The 23006-nt window shown below is 46.2% G+C and overlaps 1 protein-coding gene across 4 annotated transcripts in view; it reads left to right on the top strand.

Annotated features, from left to right (window-relative positions):
* The window catches only part of LOC123992813 (Fanconi anemia group J protein homolog), a 44195-nt gene that overhangs the window by 5576 nt on the left and 15613 nt on the right, over positions 1-23006 (top strand). For all 4 annotated transcript variants that reach the window (XM_046294347.1, XM_046294349.1, XM_046294346.1 and 1 more), the window contains exons 7-16: positions 1518-1820; positions 5030-5251; positions 5519-5718; positions 6235-6367; positions 6581-6735; positions 6923-7091; positions 7230-7370; positions 7669-7830; positions 16274-16445; positions 16629-16750. In XM_046294347.1, coding sequence (XP_046150303.1) covers positions 1518-1820; positions 5030-5251; positions 5519-5718; positions 6235-6367; positions 6581-6735; positions 6923-7091; positions 7230-7370; positions 7669-7830; positions 16274-16445; positions 16629-16750 — 1779 coding nt within the window. The remainder of the gene's footprint in view (positions 1-1517; positions 1821-5029; positions 5252-5518; positions 5719-6234; positions 6368-6580; positions 6736-6922; positions 7092-7229; positions 7371-7668; positions 7831-16273; positions 16446-16628; positions 16751-23006) is intronic.

The raw sequence follows: 23006 nt of genomic DNA, 5'->3' as shown, positions 1-23006 counted from the left end.
CCGTGCCAAAAGTATACTGAATGACTGAGAACCACACCAACACCTACATCCAGGGCATGGTTTTGACTGTCGCTGCCCTGACAATAACGATGACTCTAGTACTGTTTGAAACATACCAAGGGATATCTTTGAGGGGTTTTCTTATGAACACTGTAGGGAGAAGCCACAAGCAAGGAAATAGGGTGACATTTGGGAGGCAGCTTCTGTGAGTTAAGGGGATAAAGAACCCTGAGCTGACATGATGAATAAACAGAGGGGCCTCTAGGGTCCCCTAGTAGGATCAGGTTACAGCAGGGCCAGATCATTGGAACAGACTAGTCGGCTTTGCGGCTCCGCTACTCGCCTGGGCAACAGAGCCTGATCATCTTACCTCCTGCTGCTGCCACGTTAAATAGGCCCCTCCGCATATCCCTCCTTCTACGGCGAGATCATGGCAAATAATGACTTATTCATCGACAGGTGGGAGGATGGGGTCACTGCTGAAAAGAGACCCTTGTCAAGAGGCAGCAGCAGGAAACTCCTGACAAGGGTATCCCTTTACATGCCTGTCCCCATCCAAGGTGCAGACTGACACGGTTTGGGGCTTCGCTGGGCTCATAGGAGCGAGCAGACACCCCCTGGAATGGAATGTAGATAACTAACTAACGGGGCCTGATGGTGTTGGCTACCCTCTGCAACAGACACACATCGGCCCATTCATTCAACACTGGACAATTCCACCCATCGCTGCTGCCTGTTGCCCCATGTGTGATGCTGAGAGTGAGAGTGAATACCTGTTCAATCAAGGGAAAAGTGGCTGAGCTCAGTTAGGGTCCCCTAACACACATTGTAATATTGAATGGTTGGAGAAGGAGCACTAAGGAGGGTTACCTGAACCGCCTGGCCCCTCTAGTCTCAACTGAAGCACCACAGGCTCAGCTAGCTTGATCTGCTGGCAGAGAGGTGTAACACGCACCCTGAGCTTTCCTTTATACGGTGAGGGATATAAACCGGTTGGTGCCAGATTGTAAAAGATGGAAGAGAGTGAGGGATTTCTTATTATTGTAAAAGCAGGACTTATGCAGTTACTAAGCTTAAGGTTTATGTTAGTGTTATTGAAAGGGTTGGAGTGTCCCACTTAAAAGAGCTCACCACCTGACTGGTATTGGTTTCAGCAGCGCTGTCGGCTACGCTTCACCTGTGTGTCAAGAGAAAGGGACACCACACATCCACTGTGGTTACTGACAGCCAATTAAAAAGCAGCTACACTTTCACATCCCCAACAATGGCCACCTATCAGCCTTCAGTAGTCAGAGAATGTCATCTAACCATGGCCGACAGGCAGTTTTATGTGTATACACATTCTTGCTATACTTTCCTATATGTTAACTACTAGAACATATAGAGTTCACCAGTTGTCTGGTATTGGTCATTAACTTTTTTTTATAGTGAGCAATGTAAAATTGAAGAGAACTTTCTTGATATCTTGTTCTTTTATCTTCATTCTCCCCCCATCTCTTCCTTCATGTGTCCACCAGTCCCCCATGGTGTCCTGCTCTCTCTGCCCCTGTGCCTCATCCAAAGGCGGCCAGAATGGAGCCGCGGGGAAGTCTTCAAAGGAGAAGGACAAAGAGGGCAAGAAGAAACAAGTCCCCAAGATCTTCTTCGGCACGCGCACCCACAAACAGATCACTCAGGTCGCCCACGAGATGAAGCGTACGCTCTACTCTTCCGCCCCCATGACCATTCTGTCCAGTAGGGACCACACCTGTGTTCACCCAGAGGTGGTGCCTCATTCCAACCGCAACGAACGCTGCAAGGAACTGCTGGAAGCCAAGAATGTGAGTAGAGTATAGACACACAGCACATACAGACCTACACATACATAGACCTAATACACACATAGGGTTGCAAAGGGAGGGTATATTTCTAGGAACTTTTCTAAGTTTACCAGTAAACTTCTAGAAAATTGGTATCTTTCAAGGATTTTATGTCATCTATCACAAGACACCTGGTGGTCCTTTTTGGTGCTTCAGATCTGTAGAGGAGTCTAATTATATGTGTCCTTATCACATATTAAACATTAAAAATAATTAAATATGATTTTCAAATACAAAATAGAATGACAAATCTGTAAAACATTTTCCTAAATCTAAACCATCGACGTAGTGAGTATCATTGGTGTTTTAATATGAGGGTTTCAGCATGATATCATTTATATATATTTTTACACACTTATGTGTTTGACTATGTCAGTGTGTGTTTGACTATGTCAGTATGTATTTGACTATGTCAGTATGTGTTTGACTATGTCAGTATGTATTTGACTATGTCAGTATGTATTTGACTATGTCAGTATGTATTTGACTATGCCAGTGTGTGTTTGACTATGTCAGTGTGTGTTTGACTATGTCAGTGTGTGTTTGACTATGTCAGTGTGTGTTTGACTATGTCAGTGTGTGTTTGACTATGTCAGTCTGTGTTTGACTATGTCAGTGTGTGTTTGACTATGTCAGTGTGTTTGACTATGTCAGTGTGTTTGACTATGTCAGTGTGTTTGACTATGTCAATGTGTGTTTGACTATGTCAGTGTGTATTTGACTATGTCAGTGTGTGTTTGACTATGTCAGTGTGTGTTTGACTATGCCAGTGTGTGTTTGACTATGCCAGTGTGTGTTTGACTATGCCAGTGTGTGTTTGACTATGCCAGTGTGTGTTTGACTATGTCAGTGTGTGTTTGACTATGTCAGTGTGTGTTTGACTATGTCAGTGTGTGTTTGACTATGTCAGTGTGTGTTTGACTATGTCAGTGTGTATTTGACTATGTCAGTGTGTGTTTGACTATGTCAGTGTGTGTTTGACTATGTCAGTGTGTGTTTGACTATGTCAGTGTGTGTTTGACTATGTCAGTGTGTGTTTGACTATGTCAGTGTGTGTTTGACTATGTCAGTGTGTGTTTGACTATGTCAGTGTGTATTTGACTATGTCAGTGTGTGTGTTTGACTATGTCAGTGTGTGTTTGACTATGTCAGTGTGTGTTTGACTATGTCAGTGTGTGTTTGACTATGTCAGTGTGTGTTTGACTATGTCAGTGTGTGTTTGACTATGTCAGTGTGTGTTTGACTATGTCAGTGTGTGTTTGACTATGTCAGTGTGTATTTGACTATGTCAGTGTGTATTTGTTAATATTTCGGTATCAAACTGGTCGCAGTTGGAAAAGTTGCAGAGTTAATTGAAAATAATGCCATTGTTGATTATTTTTAAATTAATAAGGCTATTTTCTCTTGAACCATATGGTCTGGTCTCTCTGCTAGAAACTCATGGCCAATATAGACACAGATATAAAAAATGAATACATTTTTTAAGTGATTCAATTGATTTAAGATTTCCTCTTAATTACTGAAGATTCCGGTAATTTTGGTAAACTACAGTTAGCTTTGCAACCCTATACACACTTGTTTTTCGATAAAACCTGGAATTTTAACTGACGGCTGTCCAATTGCTGGCCCGCTTCCCCAACCTCTGACTCACCTACCGCCATTCTTTGTAGTAACATGGTGTCCTCATTAGTGTCACCAATAGGGTCTTGTTGTGTAGAGCCGAGGTCAAGGCCTCTTGCCCTGCTCCACCCTAGGGCTAAGACCCGCTCAGCTCCTACATCGGCTACATTAATGTTGCCCTGTTACCTCTCAATGGAGGTGGTTGGGCCTGAATTGGATTATTTTGGATGGAGATTTACCCCAATCCAAATGTGAAAACCAACTCCTCCTCAGAAATTGAAACACACACACCTCCAATCCTGAGTTTGAGTGGTGTTTCTAATCCCAGTGACAGACACTTAAAGTGTGAATTCGAGCCGCCTCTGAGCTCTAGAAAGAAAGGATTCGTAACCCCACCCCACAGTTAAAGGACAGGCAGACAACCCCCATCACCGTCGCCCCGGGTGGCAATTACATAATATCTCCAATCGGTCAGACAGACTCTCCAGCAGGACGATGAGGCTTCAGACTGATGGGAGACTCTTTATAGTCAGTGTTACGGTCCTAACTCCTGTTCTCCTCAAGGTAAGGTGTCTATTGTAATGAACACCTATTACTCACACATACACACACAAATGTGAGACTGACCGTATAATAAGCCCCTATTGCGCTGTCACCAGAGGTGTCTACCTGTCCTGTCCGCCTCTGTCTAAAGTCGACACGGTGACAGTGTCACATCCTGATCTGTTACAGAGAGTGGGTGTCCCCGCGACAACCCCAGAGGATAGAATGACCACAGCTCGATTGCACTCATCCTACTTCAACCAGCCCTGTTTATCGCTCCACCCCCTCCACTCTCCAGTCACCTAGGCCCTGTCTAAAGCCAGTCTCTTGTTACTGCACTATACAGCCCACCTTCTGGCTTTGACTGAGCTCAATTGGGTTAAGACTCCTCTGTTGTGCTTTCTCTTTTTGTGGAGTCGTGAAGTCAAATCGCACCCCTGAGCTGCCATTGCCCCAAGATAACAATTGCTTGAGTGGATGCTAATCCTTTCACCTTCGCCACACACACGTACAAACACACACACACACACTGAACTGTTTGAAACAAAACTGTTTTAAGTGCCAAAGTTTATCCTTGATGTCTGGCAGAAAGTGAGGGCTCACCCACCGCTTTGATAGCTGCTTTTCCATGCCTTTGGCGGTAACGGAGTATAGTCATCACGTTATCTTCACCGGGGAGCTGCCTGGTTGTGGCATGGTGGTATTTGAGGTGCCTCTGATGACCAGGTAATGGGCCTTCTGACATATACACACTCAATATAGGCTGATACCAACATCAACTCTTCTGGCATTACCAATATCTCAGGGAATTTGTTACAATATTTTTTGGGGCGAGGGTAAATTCCAGCCAACAGACTCATGTACTATGTGTGTAAACCACGATGAAGGTTTTTTTGACCAAAGTGTCGGTTCTGAGAGGTCCTCAAGGTCACCAGTGTGCTGAACTAAATAACTTTCATGTGTGTATTGTCAAGGATGAAAACAACTCCTCTCTTTTTCCTACGCAGGGCGTGTCGTGCCGCTTCAAAAACGGTGTGCACAAGATGCAGGACCAGAACACTTTGCAGTGGGTCCATGGTCTCCACCAGGCCTGGGACATAGAGGACCTGGTTCGGCTGGGGGGCCGGCTGAGGGCCTGCTCCTACTACGCTGCCAGGGACCTCATGCAGGAAGCCTGTATCGTCTTCTGTCCCTACAACTACCTACTGGACCCCCTCATCAGGGAGAGCGTGAGTCTGGGGCTGGGGTGAGGAGGATGCAAGGTGGGGCGTGGGATGGAGGGAATTGTTGTTTGAGTAAGAGGAGTGAGGGATGAAGATGTAGGCCAGAAGAAAGGTGGTTTCACACAATTGAAGTATAGATGTGTTCTCCTTTACTTTTAGCTGAACATATTCCTTGACCACCACCTGGTCAAACCCACTGCATGTCTACTGGGGGAGAAAAGGAGTGAGGGGAGGCTGTCTCTGTATGTCATATTTTCCTCTCCTCCCCTGCAGATGCAGATCAACCTGAAGGGTCAGATTGTGGTTCTGGATGAGGCCCACAACATAGAGGACTGTGCCAGGGAGAGTGCCAGCTACACCCTGAACAAACCCCAGCTGCTCTCTGCCAGGGAGGAGCTGGACGGCATGGTGACCCATAACATCAGACGCTCCAACCACGAACCCCTACGTGCCTTCTGCTGCTCCCTGCTCAAGTAAATAGACCCTAACCTCCTGGAGTTAGATAGATCCTAACCCCTCTAGATAGATCCTAACCCCTCTAGGTAGACCCTAAAACCTCTGGGTAGACCCTAACCCCTCTGGGTAGACCCTAACCCCTCTGGGTAGACCCTAACCCCTCTGGGTAGACCCTAACCCTTCTAGGTAGACCCTAACCCTTCTAGGTAGACCCTAACCCCTCTGGGTAGACCCTAACCCATTGAGGTAGACCCTAACCTTCTGGTTCTTCTGCTGCAGCCTGCTCAAGTAAGACCCCCCCCCCCCCTACTGAAACTACAGCAGTGTTTCTCTACCTGTCTATTCCTGGTGCATGTTTTTCTTTCTAGGCCAACACAAGCACAACTGGTCTACTAATCAACATGTCTTGGTTAAACATTTATTTAAATGTAATCAATACTTCTAAAGAATATCTTCACTAGACTTTCCTCAATATCAAACAGTAGTTCTAAGATGGCTGCCTCTCATGGCTGTCTCTTCCTCCTGTGGTGTAGCTGGATGCAGGAGAGCTGCAGTGTTCTGGCTGAAAGGGAGTATGAGATGTCTTGTAAGGTGTGGAACGGCAAGGAGGTTCTGGGACTCTTCCACACCATGGGCATCACTGCTGACACTTTTGCCATGCTGCAGGTCAGATAATGTTATTGACCACCTAGGTCTCCTCTCACCTGTCTCTCTGTCTCGGTCCCTGTCTTTTTGATCTCTCTCACCTTCACCCCTTTTTCTTTTTTTGTTGCAAGGTTTGTGTGTTTAGAAAGGAGGTCTACCGCATCTCTCTTTTCCCCCCATCTCTCTCTCTCTCCCATCTCTCTCTCTCCCTCCCTCATCTCTCCCCCGGTATAGAAACACCTGGCAGCGGTGTTGGAGAAGGAGGAGCGAGTTGGGCTGGTGAACGGGAGAGAGGACACCGTGGAGGTCCCTACCATCAGCTCAGCCAGCTCCTCTGTCCTCAAGAGTCTCTTCATGGTGCTGGACTTCCTCTACAGGGACAAGAGCAGGTCAGAGGCAGTCTGTGAACAAGTCTTTAACAATCAGTCAATATTTGTATTGTCCTAATTGGAAAATGTGTATTGTAGTCAGGGTGGAAAAACAAGAGCAACACAACAACATGCTAAAAAATACATTATGCAAGCACTTTTCGATCACTGACGAAGACTTCTGTCCTGGTCATGTTCCCGTGGTCAGGTTTGCAGAGGACTACCGCGTGGCACTGCAGCAGTCCTACGCCTGGACCACTGCTCCAGACGTACCAGATGCTCAGGGCTTCTTCGCCAGGCCCAACCGCCGACGCCACAGTGCCAAGACCAAGACCCTCGTACACACACTCAGCTTCTGGTGCCTCAACCCTGCTGTGGTGAGTAGCAGGCAGGATGTACTGTATACTGTTTATTTGGTGGGGAAAGTACCTGTTACTGATAAGTAGCGTATTATTATATTACTTTGTCCTAAGGGGTGTGGTCTTTGTGTGTGTATGTGTGTGCGCGCGTGGCAGGCATTCTCAGACCTTTCGGACAGTGTTCACAGCATCGTGTTGACCTCAGGCACATTGTCTCCTATGGGATCCTTCTCCTCAGAACTGGGGGTCAAGTTCTCTATCCAGCTAGAGGCCAGCCACGTCATCAGCAAGTCACAGGTCAGTAGAAATCTCTGCCTTCATTTCAGGTGTTATGTGTGGTGATTTTATCATAGTATCCAGAAACAGTCTGATTGATGGTTAACTGCTCAGAAAGGAACTGGACTATGTAGCCAAGCAAAAAAAACCCAAATGAATAAGATTTGACTGAGTCTTGTCCTTCATGAATTTTATCCTGACAGAAGGGCATCTTTACCCCCTCAATGTATAAACAGTCACATCCTGCATACTTGTCAGTTGGTATACCCCTGCTCAGTGTGTTCAGTCAGTGTCTGACGTGTCCCTGTCCTTCCGCCAGGTGTGGGTGGGTACGCTGGGCTCTGGCCCCCAGGGGAGGAAGCTGTGTGCCACCTTCCAGCATGCTGAGACCTATGCCTTCCAGGATGAGGTGGGAGCCCTGCTGCTCAGGGTCTGCCAGGCCGTTGGAAGGGGAGTGCTCTGCTTTTTGCCCTCCTACAAGGTAAGACCAGTCTCTTTGTTAAAGTTAGTTCGTGGAGGATTGAAATATTTCCAATTGATTTTTGTTTTCCGTCTGCAAAACGTTTTGCTTAAGAACCACTGAGCTGATGTGATCCTTCACTCACCACTCTTTCTCTTGTTTAAAAACGTCTTCAGCTCCTACCGTTTACCACCAGGAGGGGCTAGAGACCACATATTGAGTTTGAATGTTTTAATGTACTCTCATGCTATCCTTGCTGTGTATAAGCAAATTTGGCACAACTGGTATGAGAAGGAAGTTGAGTTAATAAGTAGAGAATAGAGACATTTTGTTTGATTTCAACAGAAAGATACATAAGATGTCGGGGCGGCAGGGTAGCCTAGTGGTTAGAGCGTTGGACTAGTAACCGCAAGTTCAAACCCCTGTCGTTCTGCCCCTGAACAGGCAGTTAACCCACTGTTCCTAGGCCGTCATTGAAAATAAGACTTTGTTCTTAACTGACTTGCCTGGTTAAATAAAGGTAAAATAGAAAAATAAAAAAATAAATGTCGCCGACAGACATGGCAGCTCTGCTTCTGATATCACATTTACATAAGTATTCATACCCTTCAACTTTGTTGAAGCAACTTTGGCAGCGATTACAGCCTTGAGTCTTCTTGGGAATGACGCTACAAACTTGGAGAGTTTCTCCCATTCTGCAGATCCTCTCAAGCTTTGTCAGGTTGGATGGGGAGCGTCGCTGCACAGCTATTTTCAGGTTTCTCCAGAGATGTTCGATCGGGTTCAATTCCGGGTTCTGGCTGGGCCACTCAAAGACATTCGGAGACTTGTCCTGAAGCCTCTTCTGCGTTGCCTTGGCTGTGTGCTTAGGGTTGTTGTCCTGTTGGAATGTGAACCTTCGCCCCAGTCTGAGGTTCTGAGAGCTCTGGAACAGGTTTTCATCTCTTCAGCAGGTTTCCTTCTCTAGACACCCGAGGGCTCCCGAGTGGGGCAGCGGTCTAAGGCACTGCATCTCAGTGCAAGAGGCGTCACTACGGACCCTGGTTCGTAACCAGGCTGTATCACATCCGGCCGTAATTGGGAGTCCCATAGGCCTGCGCACAATTGGCCCAGCGTTGTCCGGGTTTGGCCGAGGTAGGCCGTCATTGTAAATAAGAATTTGTTCTTAACTGACTTGCCTAGTTAAGTAAAAATAGACAGGTGTGTGCCTTTCCAAATCTTGTCCAATAAATTGAATTTACCACAGGTGGACTCTAATGAAGTTGTAGAAATATCTCAAGGATGATCAATGTTAACAGGATGCGCCTGAGCTCAATTTCGAGTCTCCTAGCAAAGGGTCTGAATACTTATGTAAACAAGGTATTTCTGTTTTTGAATTTTATACTTTTGCAAAAATGTCTAAACCAGTTTTCGCTTTGTCGTTATGGGGCATTGTGTGTAGATTGATGAGGATTTTTTTTCTATTAAATCCATTTTAGAATAAGGCTGTAACGTAACAAAATGTGGAAAAAGTCCAGGGTTCTGAATACTTTCTGAAAGGACTGTACACTTTAATAATGTTTACATACGGTTTTACTCATGTTTTATGTGTATACTGTATTCTGCTGTGTTCTAGTCAATGCCACTGATATTGCTCGTCCTAATATTGATATATTTCTTAATTACATTTACATTTAAGTCATTTAGCAGACGCTCTTATCTAGAGCGACTTACAAATTGGTGCATTCACCTTATTGAGATTTGTGTGTGTTGTTGTGAATTGTTAAATACGGCTGCACTGTTGGAGCTAGGAACACAAGCATTTTGCGACACCCACAGTTACATCTGCTAGATATGTGTATGTGACCAATAAAATTAGATTTTGATTTGAGGGACAAAGAAAGAGGTCCTAAGAGTCCATATATGGTGAGCAGCTGTAATGTAGAGTTAATGGGTATCTCTTAAATAGCGGTAAGCTAACAAATACCTTACATAAAACCCTGTATCCCCTTTCAGTTAACCAGACACTTCTAAGGGCCCGTTGATAAATACTTGGTCCTCTTCTGATTGTTATGCTTTCCTCCATCAATAATAGATTTCCATTCAGTCTCTGTCACCAGTCCACTTATGGCCCAGCTGGCTCACTCATGTCACTGTTGGCGTGTTGGAGCTCACACGGGCACACATACGAGAGTGTTACATGTGATGGTGTGTTAGCGTTTTTGCACAGCGCTGCATACCTTTGTGTGGCCACTTGTGTGTCTGTTTAGTGTCTTACATTGCACTCATTCTTCATGCTTATATACAATAGGTCTATGGTTTGTATTTGACCCTTTGGTGTTGTCAAAGCTCCAGCTTTTCCTCTTGCTGACTATCCAGTTGAGACTATATCAATGATATCAGAATATGAAAGGAAAGCTGACGGTCTCTTCTTAGGATCCAGTTTTGTCTCTTTCCCCTCTCATTTCCCCCCCAGCCATGACGCCAGGCGGGCAGAGACAGCCGCAGAACAACTCTGGGTGGATATTGTGTATTATTGATGGCTAGTGTAGGAGCTCTATGCCCTCTGTGCATTAATATTTAATGTGCAGACATTCAGAGCTTAAAGATTAAGAGATGAGGGGCTACTTGGGGTATTAATTGGAGAGTCTGAGGCCCTCTGGAGCCGGTGTGTGTGTGTGTGTGTGTGTGTGTGTGTGTGTGTGTGTGTGTGTGTGTGTGTGTGTGTGTGTGTGTGTGTGTGTGTGTGTGTGTGTGTGTGTGTGTGTGTGTGTGTGTGTGTGTGTGTGACAGAGGATGGGTCATCTCCAGGCTCACCTCTTGTCAGTGTGTCTGGGTGATGCCTATCGGAGAGGCTGCAGTACTGAGAGACAGAGGCCACATTCACACAAAGGCCGTAGAGGCGTCCTCCTTCCCTCTCGGCTCTGTCTGTCGCCCTCTGACAGATACACACATTCCTGGCAGACACACTCTGAATGTGCATACGCCCACAGGACATACATTACAACTCAAGAACACACAGTTAAAGGTTCTCTCTCCCACGCTTGCACGTGTGTGTGTGTGTGTGTGTGTGTGTGTGTGTGTGTGTGTGTGTGTGTGTGTGTGTGTGTGTGTGTGTGTGTGTGTGTGTGTGTGTGTGTGTGTGTGTGTGTGTGTGTGTGTGTGTGTGTGTGGGCATACACACACTCTCATGCAGACATTACACACTCAGACATCTCCAAGAGCCCTCCTGGAACTGTGGTCTGTAGCACTTGAGCCTCAACAGCCCCCCAGTTAATGCCCATTAAAACCACGGTACCCCTCTGCCCGCGCCTCGCCGTCTGGAAGCACCGCTAGAGGAAAAGGACAAAACACACCGTTGGGGGTTGGGGAGGGAGGGGTTGAGAGGTGGGTTTATTAAAAAGTGGGATTTGCAGAGGTGAAAAGATTGCAGGGAAACGCAAGATGCTTTTAAAGCAGATTGAGATAAGGGCCATTAGGGGTGATGTCGCCTAGTTGTCTGTGTGAAGACGCAGCCACGCTGGCGCCTAAAGGGGGCTGAGGAGGAGGCTGGGGGTATGCTCTCACACACACACACACACACACACACCCTGCTGTCTCCCAGCCACACTTAGAGATTATTACTCAGCTGAAGGTGTGCGGTCATCTCTACAGTGTGTGTCTGTGTTTGTGGGCCACCTTGCTCAGACAGGCACATATCTGTCTTTAAAGTTTCAGCTGAGATTATTACTCAGCTGAAGGTGTGCGGTCATCTCTACAGTGTGTGTTTGTGGGTCACCTTGCTCAGACAGGCACATATCCGTCTTTAAGAGATGATGTTTTATATGTTCTTTTACAGTGGGAACTTGAGGTGCGCTGCTGTTGTGGTCTAAATGTTTCACTAAGCTACAGCGTTAAAGGGGAATTCCACTCAAACTATATTTTGATATTTGTTTCATTAGTCCACTGTTGATACAGTCCCAAAATGTATAATTCAAGGCTGCAACATGTCTCCCGTTAATGTTTAATTAATACTACCGTCGCCCAAGACCAACTCCATTATTTATCAGGCGCAAGAAGAAAAGTGACGTGTCGCAACACAGCCCACCGACACTGGGGGGGAGCAGCATGTTTTGAATGAGGGGCCATGCTAGCACTGCCCTGCTGGAGAGCCAGTGGTTGTGGACTACACATTGCCACTAGGGGCCGGGGGTTTGATTCCCATGTTTTTTGTTGTTTTTTAAATTTATTTATTTAACCAGGCAAGTCAGTTAAGAACATATTCTTATTTTCAATGACGGCCTGGGAACAGTGGGTTAACTGCCTGTTCAGGGGCAGAACGACAGATTTGTACCTTGTCAGCTCGGGGGTTTGAACTCACAACCTTCCGGTTACTAGTCCAACGCTCTAACCACTAGGCTACGCTGCCGCCCCCCATTTTGAATGAGGGGCCATGCTAGCACTGCCCTACTACACATTGCCACTAGGGGCCGGGGGTTTGATTCCCATGTTTGCAACCTTCAGTTTCTATTTCCTTCATATTTGTCTAAATTTAGGACAATACTGTTGTGTGGTGGTTTGTCCTCTGTGGGGGTGCACTGGGTCGTTCCTGTTGTGTTTGTGCACCTGGGCGCCAGCCGAGTGTGCAGATTGACATTTGCCGTAGCGCTTCAGCAGACCGCCCCAGACCGATGTGGGCCCAGTAGATACACCACCTCCCCGTCAGATAATGCCCTTAAATGAGTCATGAAGGCAAAGTTACACACACACACACCATGGCACACCATGGCATCCTTCCAGTCATACTCTCTGTACTACGTGTGAACTCGGACACATAAACTCTACACAGGTCCTCTCTTTGATGTTCATAGGTTGCTTGTACATAGTTCTTGCAACATTTCATTAGCTGTCATTAGTTTGGTTGGATCAGTTGGAGGTCAAGGTGAGCTGTCTGGCAGAGGAAGCGAGTCTTGGTGAATAGCTAGGTGATTTTCACTTGTCTGCCTGCCTTTCCATAGAGTAGTGTAGCACAGTCTCCTCTCCTAGACCTAGCCAACCCTCCTTGTCTCCTCGTCTCCCTGCCAGGTCCCCAGTGTCCTGTCTGAAGTCACAAGCTCTGATGGTCGGCTAATGAGTAGCAACCTAGCGGTGCCCAAAGCCCTGGTCTGCCCTAGAAAGCCTATGGCCAGAATGGCCAAACAAAATGTTTTTAGATGGATGTTACCATGATCCTTTGCGTTTTTGGAGGGAGCATTCAGTCCACTGAGGTATAAGGTTCAGCGATATGGCGCGCTTCAAATTCAAATACATCCGGCTTCATGCACCATTGGTTGCATAGGAATACGTGGATGATGTCAGCTCTGTCACTAGCTACTGGTTTTAATGTCTATGCTCCCTGCCTATTCTCTGCCCTGCCTCGCCTCGTCGCCTTTCAACCCGGCTCTACTCAGTCAAGATTAAGGAAAATCTGCTCAATATTAAATGGCAGCATCAGTCAGGGCAACGAGACACCGAGTGTTTGTCCCAAATGGCACCCTGTTCCCTATCAAGTACACTACTTTTATGGCCCGACTCAAAAATATTGCACTATATATGGAGTAGGGTTCTATTTGGTTCACAGCCAGAGTGATGTTTACTCTTAGTGTCTGAGAGATAAAAGCATTAGGGACCATTACCCTGGGCCCTGCTGCAAGCCAAGGGGCTCCTGCTGGAGTGGCACTGACTGGATTGTATTTCGCCCCCCGCTTTTATAAGGGCTTTACAAATTACAGCTCAGGGAATGTAAACAACAAGCTCTGTACGTTTGTGCTGTTCAAGTGCATGTGTTCCTTCTGTGTCTCAAATGGGACCCTACTCCCTATATAGTGCACTACTACCATGTCCCATAGGCCTCTGGTCAAATGTAGTGCACTATATAGGGAATAGGGTGCCATTTGTGAAGCATACCCTGTGTTTTAAGAGCCCTGGCTGGCCTTTTATTATTGGGTTACGCTTCCCTTGTTATCAGGTTACTCGCTGTTCCCTGGCAGAAGTTTACGTCGGCTACATAAAGAACAATCCAGGATGCTGACTACAGTGACCCAGACCATCAATTAGATCAGCAAGAGAGTGAACTTCGCATGTCTCCTCTCCCCTCCTTGCTGGGAGCTTTTTCACCCTCTTTTTTCCCCCCTTCTTCCTCCTTGAATCGGCCTCTCCTCTGGTCTTCCTCAAGTGCAACATGGAAGATAAGGACTGTTTTGTTTCACATCCTAAAGTACATAACATTTAATAATTCACCCATTGTCAGTCAGGATTGGATCGAAAGCAATTGTTGGGACAACCGGTTTTGTGGAGGAGTTGTGGTGGTGGTTGACGAATGAAAAGCTGCTAAAAGAGCAGCGGGGGCCCTTGTCGATGTAACGCTGAGGCTTTTGTGAAAGTGTCATGTTTTATTGATGGAAACTTTTCTGTTTCCCGGCCCTCCCGTTTGTTTTGTGGCGCTAAGCGAGGCGACCTGATGAAATCTGCCTCTGCTTCATTTCACAATCACAGGCAGGCTGTAGCTAGTCAGTCACCTTAGTGTGCCAGGAACTAGAGGAACCATCCATCCATCCACCCTGTTGTAATGTTTCCATTTCTCACTTTGTTAGAGTAACCTACTAACTGCTTTTCTAATTTTTTCGTCCATAATTATTTGATCTATACCACGTACTGCCTGGATTATTTTTGGGTATCTGATGAATACGCCGCTGCTCACTGGCAGTAAACAGCACGTTTACACTTAACAAGGGACAGGGGGATAACGGGGCCCAACACCCCCTCCTCCCTTTCAGCTCTCTCCCCATCTCTCTCTTTGAATTTCTCTCTTTCGGTCAATCTCTCTGTCCTAGTCTCTCTCTGTATCTCACTTAACAGGGACAGCAAGGCCTGTGTGAAAATCCCCTCTGTTTCGGCCTTCCCCCTGTAGCCAGGAGCAAACCCAGCCCTGTTGCCCTGTTGTGAGAAGTTTTCCTGCTGACTGCAAGACACAAATAACTTCAACTTAACCCTTCGAACACATTTCCAAACCAATGAATAAGCTCTTTGATTGTGAAGCCATGTGAACAATCCGCTGTGGTGGAGACATGACTAGATCTCTGCTAGGAGCTGACGAGAGGGCTTTTAGATCAATGTTCCTCCCAGGAGAGACCGTGAATTTTGCACTAACCACAGCTACAGTGATTTTATTACGGATGGAGGAGGAGAGGAGTTTAAACGCTTCAACTTTGTGGAGGAAGGGGAGGGGGGGGGGGAGGACTGAGCCATCGCAGGGCAAAAAGGGGAGAGCGGCTGGCTGGGGGGTTGGGGGGCGGAGGAGCTTCACGTGCCATCATGCTGTGAACTTTGTTTCAGACTTTAAGACACACACACACATACCTGCAGTGTCTGGATGCCAAGCTGTCAGGACAGTGTACTGTACTGTGTATCCCTGAACAGATTCAAGGTGCACCCACTAACTCTAAAAACAGTTTAGAGTTGTAGAAAGGAAACCTGGAAACCTATTTCTCTGTATGTCATGTGAGAGGAGTATATTATGCTGCTATGTGAAAGGTTTTCTCAGGGTGCTCTAATGTGGACCACATTTCTTAGTCTAATATGGCCCTAGTTTTTCCTCCTGTTTACTGTAGTCTCAACTCCTGCTCTGTTGCTTCATTAGGTCATTAACTTCATTGGAATAGGGGGCAGCATTTTCACTTTTGGATGAAAAGCGTGCCCAGAGTAAACTGCCTGCTACTCAGTCCCAGATGCTAATATATGCATATTATTAGTAGTATTGGATAGAAAACACTCTGAAGTTTCTAAAACTGCTTGAATGATGTCTGTGAGTGTAACAGTACTCATATGGCAGGCAAAAACCTGAGAAGAAATCCAACCAGGAAGTGGGAAATCTGAGGTTTGTAGTTTTTCAACTTAGCCCCTATTGACGATACTGGGATATTGGTCATCTTGCACTTCCTAAGGCTTCCACTAGATGTCAACAGTCTTTAGAATGTTTCAGGCATCTACTGTGAAGGGGGGCTGAATGAAAGGGGAATGAGTCAGAGATCTGCCAGCAGCCACGCACGGTCATGTGAAAGTTACCTCACGTTCCATTTCTTTTCTACAGACAAAGGAATTCTCCGGTTGGGACATTATTGAAGATTTATGTTAAAAACATCCTAAAGATTGATTCTATACTTCGTTTGATATGTTTCTACAACCAGTAATATAACTTTTTGGACTTTTCCCAGACAGGTTAATACCCATGTGAAGAATAGCTTCTATCCCATAGTGGTGCCAAGCATGATTCATGTTAGCACCTATTGATAGTTATTTATTTATTGGAAGGTTATGTAGTGTAGACTTCAGAAATTTGCTGATGACTGAGTTTGGAAAAGTAGTAACAACAATATGAATTGAAAAAGATATGAACAAATCACATTGTTTAATATTGTTGATGCATGCATGAAGCCCTGATCAATTTGCTGGTGTTCGGTTTCCCTAGATGCTGGACAAGCTGCGTGACCGCTGGACCAACACAGGGCTGTGGGAGAAGCTGGAGGAGAGGAAGACTGTGATCACAGAGCCTAGAGGAGGAGGGAAGGGAGACTTTGATGAGCTGCTGCAGGTGTACTATGATGCCATCAGAATCAGTGGAGAGTTTGCAGGGGACAGAGGTGAGACTGGGCTGTGTCTCTTTATTTCATTCTATCTCTCGCTCTCTGTCTCTATCTTTGTCTGTCTATCTCTTCTCCGCCAGGGATTACAGAGCACCGATTTGTTAATTCAGCATTGAGTAGCTGTGCACAAACAGTTATAAAATGTTGGGTACCTTGTGGTGTTCTTTCTGCCCCCCTCAGATGGAGCTCTGCTGATAGCAGTATGTAGAGGGAAGGTGAGTGAAGGACTGGACTTCACAGACGACAACGCCAGAGCAGTGGTCACCATCGGCATCCCCTTCCCCAACATCAAGGACCTGCAGGTAAGAGCCAGAGACCGAGGTCAGAGGTGGCTCAACATCTTGGTGGTGAGTCTCATCGGGTCTGTTTAACAGCAGAGGACCCAGAGGGACAGAGAGAGACCCATGTTTACAGTTGTCCAGCCAGTCACATACAGGTGGAGAGACCATCTCCCTCCTGCAGGTTAGACTTTGCGTTTCACAGAATCTGCTGGGTGCCAATGTATTTTCCTACAGACCTCCAGTGCCAACCCTGAAAACGTTCTGTTCTGTACACAGGTGCACACACACAAACAAAAAGCATATCCTCCTCTTTTTTGGTGATCTGTAAAATAATCTCAGTGATTGTTCTGTTAGATAGAGCTGACCGTTGTTTCTACCCTCCTCCTCCTCTCTCCCTCCTCTCTCCATCCTTCCTTACCTTTTTGTCAGGGCCCAGTGTTGCCTATAAATCAGTCTGATACCAGCTTTCTGGGTACACAGTCTGAATTAAAGCACTGCAAACACTTGTAAAGTTCTCTTACAAGCCAGATAATATATAGCATTTTAACTTACTCTAAGTTGTCTGTGTGATTGTTCCTTTGAGTTGAAAGAAATGTCCACAGGAAAGTACTATTATTATTTAACTTTTCGAAACGCTGGTAATGCTGTGGAGATTTCCATCACCTTGTACATGCACAAAACCATGTAAACCGCTTTGACTTTGGTTGGCATGCATGCATCACGTGTACTTTCATCATTGTGTGCATGCCTTACGTGATGATGAGCAAATTATGATAGCCACACACAGAGACATGCAGGTTAGTTTTGTCTCATATTTCCACCCTAAATAAGGACGAAATCACCAGACAACAGGTAAGTTCAAATGAAGTTTGTGATGAGCAGGTGAAGGTTGCGAGGCCCAACATCAGTATTTAGCCTTATGTAGCCCGCTCGCAGCTCCCTTTTGAGTAGCCCTTGAGGGATGGGAGATGGCTAGATGTGGCCGAAGACTGGAGAGAGCTATGGGCTCCCACTGTCCTTCTCATGCTGAGAAACAGGTTCACCCAATAGCACAGCAGATATTTTCTGTTAAATTCTCTCTCCTTTCCTCTTCTCTACTGAGTAAATAGGATAAATGGCAGGTCGCATGTCAGCTGCCCCAGAGGAGCCATGAGCGGGTGTAAAGGTCTGTCTCTTGCTTTTTATTTTCTTTCTCCTTTTCTTTTTTTCTATTCTTTCCTTTCTTCTCGTGGTGTGTCAGCTGCCTGCCCTGGCCCCAGAGGAGCCCTTAGGGGTGGTAAGGTCTGCTTGCTGACCCCCATTACCAGAAGAAGGGACTGGACATGACACTAATGACTGTCAGGGCTAGGTCACTGTATGTCCCCACGGCCCCTCTGACAGCTAAAACAACCCAGCGGGCGCCGGGCAGGCAGTAAGCCACAGGTATACAGCAACACAACGCTGTCCCGGCTGTGACAGGGATCTTATAGAGGGGTCAGATACACTCATACTACACTCAAATTGTCTCACTCACATGCCCAGAGCCACAAAAATACATACTGTGTATTCTCACTCTCCCACCTGTTTAACATTTCTACCTTTACCCAAGCACATATAGACAGTCCCTTCTCAGAACACATTAACCCTCATGTAGTGTGGACGCCTACCTTCGTGACTAGACTGCTTTTCCCAGACTCGACTCTCAGCAAAACTTTTTAAGGTTTTAACCGACTCACAGAGCAGCACTGCGTTTACTAGCCTTTTATCGTGCCTGAGATCAAAGGTGAACTGGAAACAGTCCTCCACACCGAAAGCTTTGCTAAGCTGCTATTACATCAAGGACGCATTCCAAATGGAACCCTATTCCCTATTTAGTGCACTACTTTTGACCTTAGCCGTGCACTACTGTATATAGGGTACAGGGTGCCTTTTGGGACGCACACAATGTTACATTATACACATGTAGAGTAGTTTTTTTCCCCCCAAAAGGTGTGTGTGTGTGTGTGTGTGTGTGTGTGTGTGTGTGTGTGTGTGTGTGTGTGTGTGTGTGTGTGTGTGTGTGTGTGTGTGTGTGTGTGTGTGTGTGTGTGTGTGTGTGTGTGTGTGTGTGTGTGTGTGTGTGTGTGTGTGTGGGAAACAATCCTTTGGCTTAACAGGCAATAAAAGGACACTTACAGCTGATATGGCATCTCTGTTTGCTTAATGAGGAGCACAGCAGACATTTAAAGACACTGAATACTGTTTTATAGAGACCTGGTGTCTCTGCTTTGATACTTTATGGAGGAGGAGGACCAGACAGTTTGATCCTATGTTGTTGAGTGGGAGACACTTTGGAATTTTGGTGTGTGTGTGTGAGTGCCTCCTGGTTAGGTGCTTGTGCGCGTGTGTTCACGTCACACAGGGACACACTGAGGACGAGGCACCCAGCTGTCAGCTCTGCCACATTAGGTAGATGGAGCGCTCCATAATCTCACTGACAGGCACAAGATGGTTAGGACTGCCAGGGGCACACACACACGAACGGGTCCGCTCAGCTGCAAACCATGCTTGCTGGTCAAATGTATGTTTTTAAGCATGAACAGGTAGCGGTGGGAGGACTGGGCCAAAGCGAGCGAGCGACTAGCGATCTCCTGACATTTTAACTAATCCCTTCTAGCTGGAGGTTTCTTTCACTTTCAGGAGGAGATTCGCTAGAAGCTAGAATTGGCTTTTTCACATATGCATCCTGTCATGTCAGATCTGGTGTTGACATGGTGCAGGGATGTGAAGGGGGGGGGGCGCTGAAATGGACTCCCATTGGATTTCGATGACATTGGCGGCTCGGGGCTACTGGCCATTTCCGTTAGTTTCGTGGTCTCAGAAGTAGATGCGTCAACCCCTCTGGTTGACAGGAGGAGACATCTCATCTCACCATACAGCCGCTAGCCTGCGCCTCGTGAGCCCAAATAACATGAGGTAGTATACATCTGGCCAGCAAGAAAATAGCATGGCTACTGCAGGTCCATTTTGACATGGTGAAGTGTTTCTTTATAAATACATAAAAAGTGATCTAGTTCCTGCTCCTTTTTATTTGGTTCAGACCAAGTATGTGTACTGAGTATGGACGGACTCATTCAGATTCAGAACTCCAATGTCCTCAGAGGCAATTCATCTTGCAGCAGTCATAAAACATATAACATCTAAAAATTGGTTTTTAGATGTGCAAGTGCTAAGTGCAATTACTCCAACATTTGTTAAATTACAGAATTGCATTCTGAATAAAAGAGACCGTGGCCCTATTTTTTTTAACCTTAGGTAGTCTGTACTAGAGGTCGACCGATTATTCGATGGGCCGATTTCATATTTTCATAACAATCGGAAATCGGTATTTTTGGACACCGATTTTGCCTATTTTTTATTTACTTTTTTTACACCTTTATTTAATCTTTATTTAACAAGGCAAATCAGTTAAGGACACATTCTTACTTTCAATGACGGCCTAGGAACAGTGGGTTAACTGCCTTGTTCAGGGGCAGAACGACAGATTTTCACCTTGTCAGCTCGGGGGACCCAATCCTGCAACTTTACAGTTAACTAGTCCAACGCAATAAGGACCTGCATCTCTCTCATTGCACTCCACAAGGAGACTGCCTGTTACGCGAATGCAGTAAGCCAAGCTAAATTGTTAGCTAGGATTAAATTTATTTTATAAAAAACAATCAATCATAATCACTAGTTAACTACACAAGGCTGATGATATTACTAGATATTATCTAGCGTGTCCTGTGTTGCGTATAATCTGACTGAGTATACAAGTATCTGACTGAGTGGTGGTAGGCAGAAGCAGGCGCTTAACGATTCATTCAAACAGCACTTTCGTGCGTTTTGCCAGCAGCTCTTCGTTGTGCGTCAAGTATTGCGCTGTTAATGACTTCAAGCCTATCGAGATGAGGTTGGTGTGACCGGAGTGAAATGGCTAGCTAGTTAGCGCGCGTTAAAAGCGTTTCAAACATCACTCGCTCTGAGCCTTGGAGTGGTTGTTTCCCTTGCTCTGCAAGGGCCGCGGCTTTTGTGGAGTGATGGGTAACGCTGCTTCGAGGTTGGCTGTTGTCGTTGTGTTCCTGGTTCGAGCCCAGGGAGGAGCGAGGAGAGGGACGGAAGCTATACTGGCAATACAAAAGTGCCTATAAGAACAACGGTTAATGAAATACAAATGGTATAGAGGGAAATAGTCCAATAATTCCTATAATAACTACAACCTAAAATTTCTTACCTGGGAATATTGAAGACTCATCATAATTGGTTGACCTCTAGTCTGTACCTGCGTTCAGAGGGATGGAGCTGGAATTCAGGGTGGAGTGGATGGGTAGATTCAACCGCTATTTGATTGGCCCTCTGGAGGGTTCTCCCCAGGTAGAGAGATGACAGTTGTTGCTGTTGTTGCCCCATTATTTTTCCACAAGTCCTGACTATCTTTCTCAACCCATTTTTCTGTGCAAACTTGATATTCCCAAACCAGCAGGTCAAACAGTGGGACAGAATGCTCTCAATGAATGATTTATAAAACAGAATCATGATGGTTAGATCAACATTAAAAAAGTGCCTTTTCTGTAGGCCATGTGGACGTCCAGTTATGACACATCATCTTTCCCAGGACAGAAAGCAGAGAGAGGGGAGCAGTGTGTACACGCCTGTGTCGTTAGGGGTCATGGTGCTCTGGGCTGTGAACACACGGCACCTACCTGTCAGTCCCTGTTAGAGCCCTGTTCACCGGCATGTCCCATATGTCCCGCCCGTCAGACGCCATATGAACTTTTCACTTGTCAATCCCGAAAGGTTAGCGCTGAAAGTCCAGGACTGATGGATGGATGCAAATTGATGGAGATAGATGCCTTTGTGGCCTTTTTGTGGCATAGCTTGTTGCTTGTCTTGTCTAGACTGGACCACCTATTCTGCCCCAACTACCTCCTGTTTCACCACCTCCCTGACTCGATTCCCCCCCATCTTTCACAACAGATCTGTCTACCACACCACCTTCTTCATCACTTGTATTGACTAGACCCCCTCCTACCTGTCATCTCTTCTTCACCTCTGCTGTTTCCTCCCTTTATTCCCCCTTTCACAACAGATCTGTCTGAGGGGGCATTCTAGGCAGGCAATAATAAACCTCTTCAGGCCCTATGTATTTTTAACAGGGTTGGCGTCTCCCCCTGAGCTCCCTGTCTGCCCCTCACCTTCCCACTCCACAGCCCACATTAATCACATTAGTGCTCAGTGGATAAGCCCTGCCTGATGCCTGAAAGGTGCTGGATGGCAGTTCAGAGCACAGGTGATAGCCCACAGCTATGGTTAGCCTTCCAGCCACTGGGGCACATTTGGTGGTTTTGGGGCGTCTGACGAGTAGCGATTGATTTGTCCTTCTCACTTCATGTCAAAGATAATGCTCCGGGCTACACAAGATATATTCAAATGTCACGATTTTGGAAAATCGAAGGCTGCTTCAGTTCAACATTAATTTATTGATCCCCAACCAAGACATTTGATTGCAAATATTTTCTCTTTATTTATTTATTTATTTATGTGGGTGTGTATATATACACTGCTCAAAAAAATAAAGGGAACACTAAAATAACACATCCTAGATATTAATTAAATATTCGTATTAAATACTTTTTTCTTTACATAGTTGAATGTGCTGACAACAAAATCACACAAAAATGATCAATGGAAATCAAATTTATCAACACATGGCGGTCTGGATTTGGAGTCACACTCAAAATTAAAGTGGAAAACACACTACGGGCTGATCCAACTTTGATGTAATGTCCTTCAAACAAGTCAAAATGAGGCTCAGTAGTGTGTGTGGCCTCCACGTGCCTGTATGACCTCCCTACAACGCCTGGGCATGCTCCTGGACAGTCTGTGGTGCAACGTGGCGTTGGTGGATGGAGCGAGACATGATGTCCTAGATGTGCTCAATTGGATTCAGGTCTGGGGAACGGGCGGGCCAGTCCATAGCATCAATGCCTTCCTCTTGCAGGAACTGCTGACACACTCTAGCCACATGTCTAGCATTGTCTTGCATTAGGAGGGACCCAGGGCCAACCGCACCAGCATATGGTCTCACAAGGGGTCTGAGGATCTCATCTCGGTACCTAATGGCAGTCAGGCTACCTCTGGCGAGCACATGGAGGGCTGTGCGGCCGCCCAAAGAAATGCCGCCCCACACTATGACTGACCCACCGCCAAACCGGTTATGCTGGAGGATGTTGCAGGCAGCAGAACGTTCTCCACGGCTTCTCCAGACTCTGTCACGTGC

Source organism: Oncorhynchus gorbuscha, linkage group LG13 (genome assembly GCF_021184085.1).
Source record: "Oncorhynchus gorbuscha isolate QuinsamMale2020 ecotype Even-year linkage group LG13, OgorEven_v1.0, whole genome shotgun sequence".
Lineage (NCBI taxonomy): Eukaryota > Metazoa > Chordata > Actinopteri > Salmoniformes > Salmonidae > Oncorhynchus > Oncorhynchus gorbuscha.
Note: the sequence above shows the minus strand (reverse complement) of the source record. Positions and strands in the feature narration are given on the sequence as shown.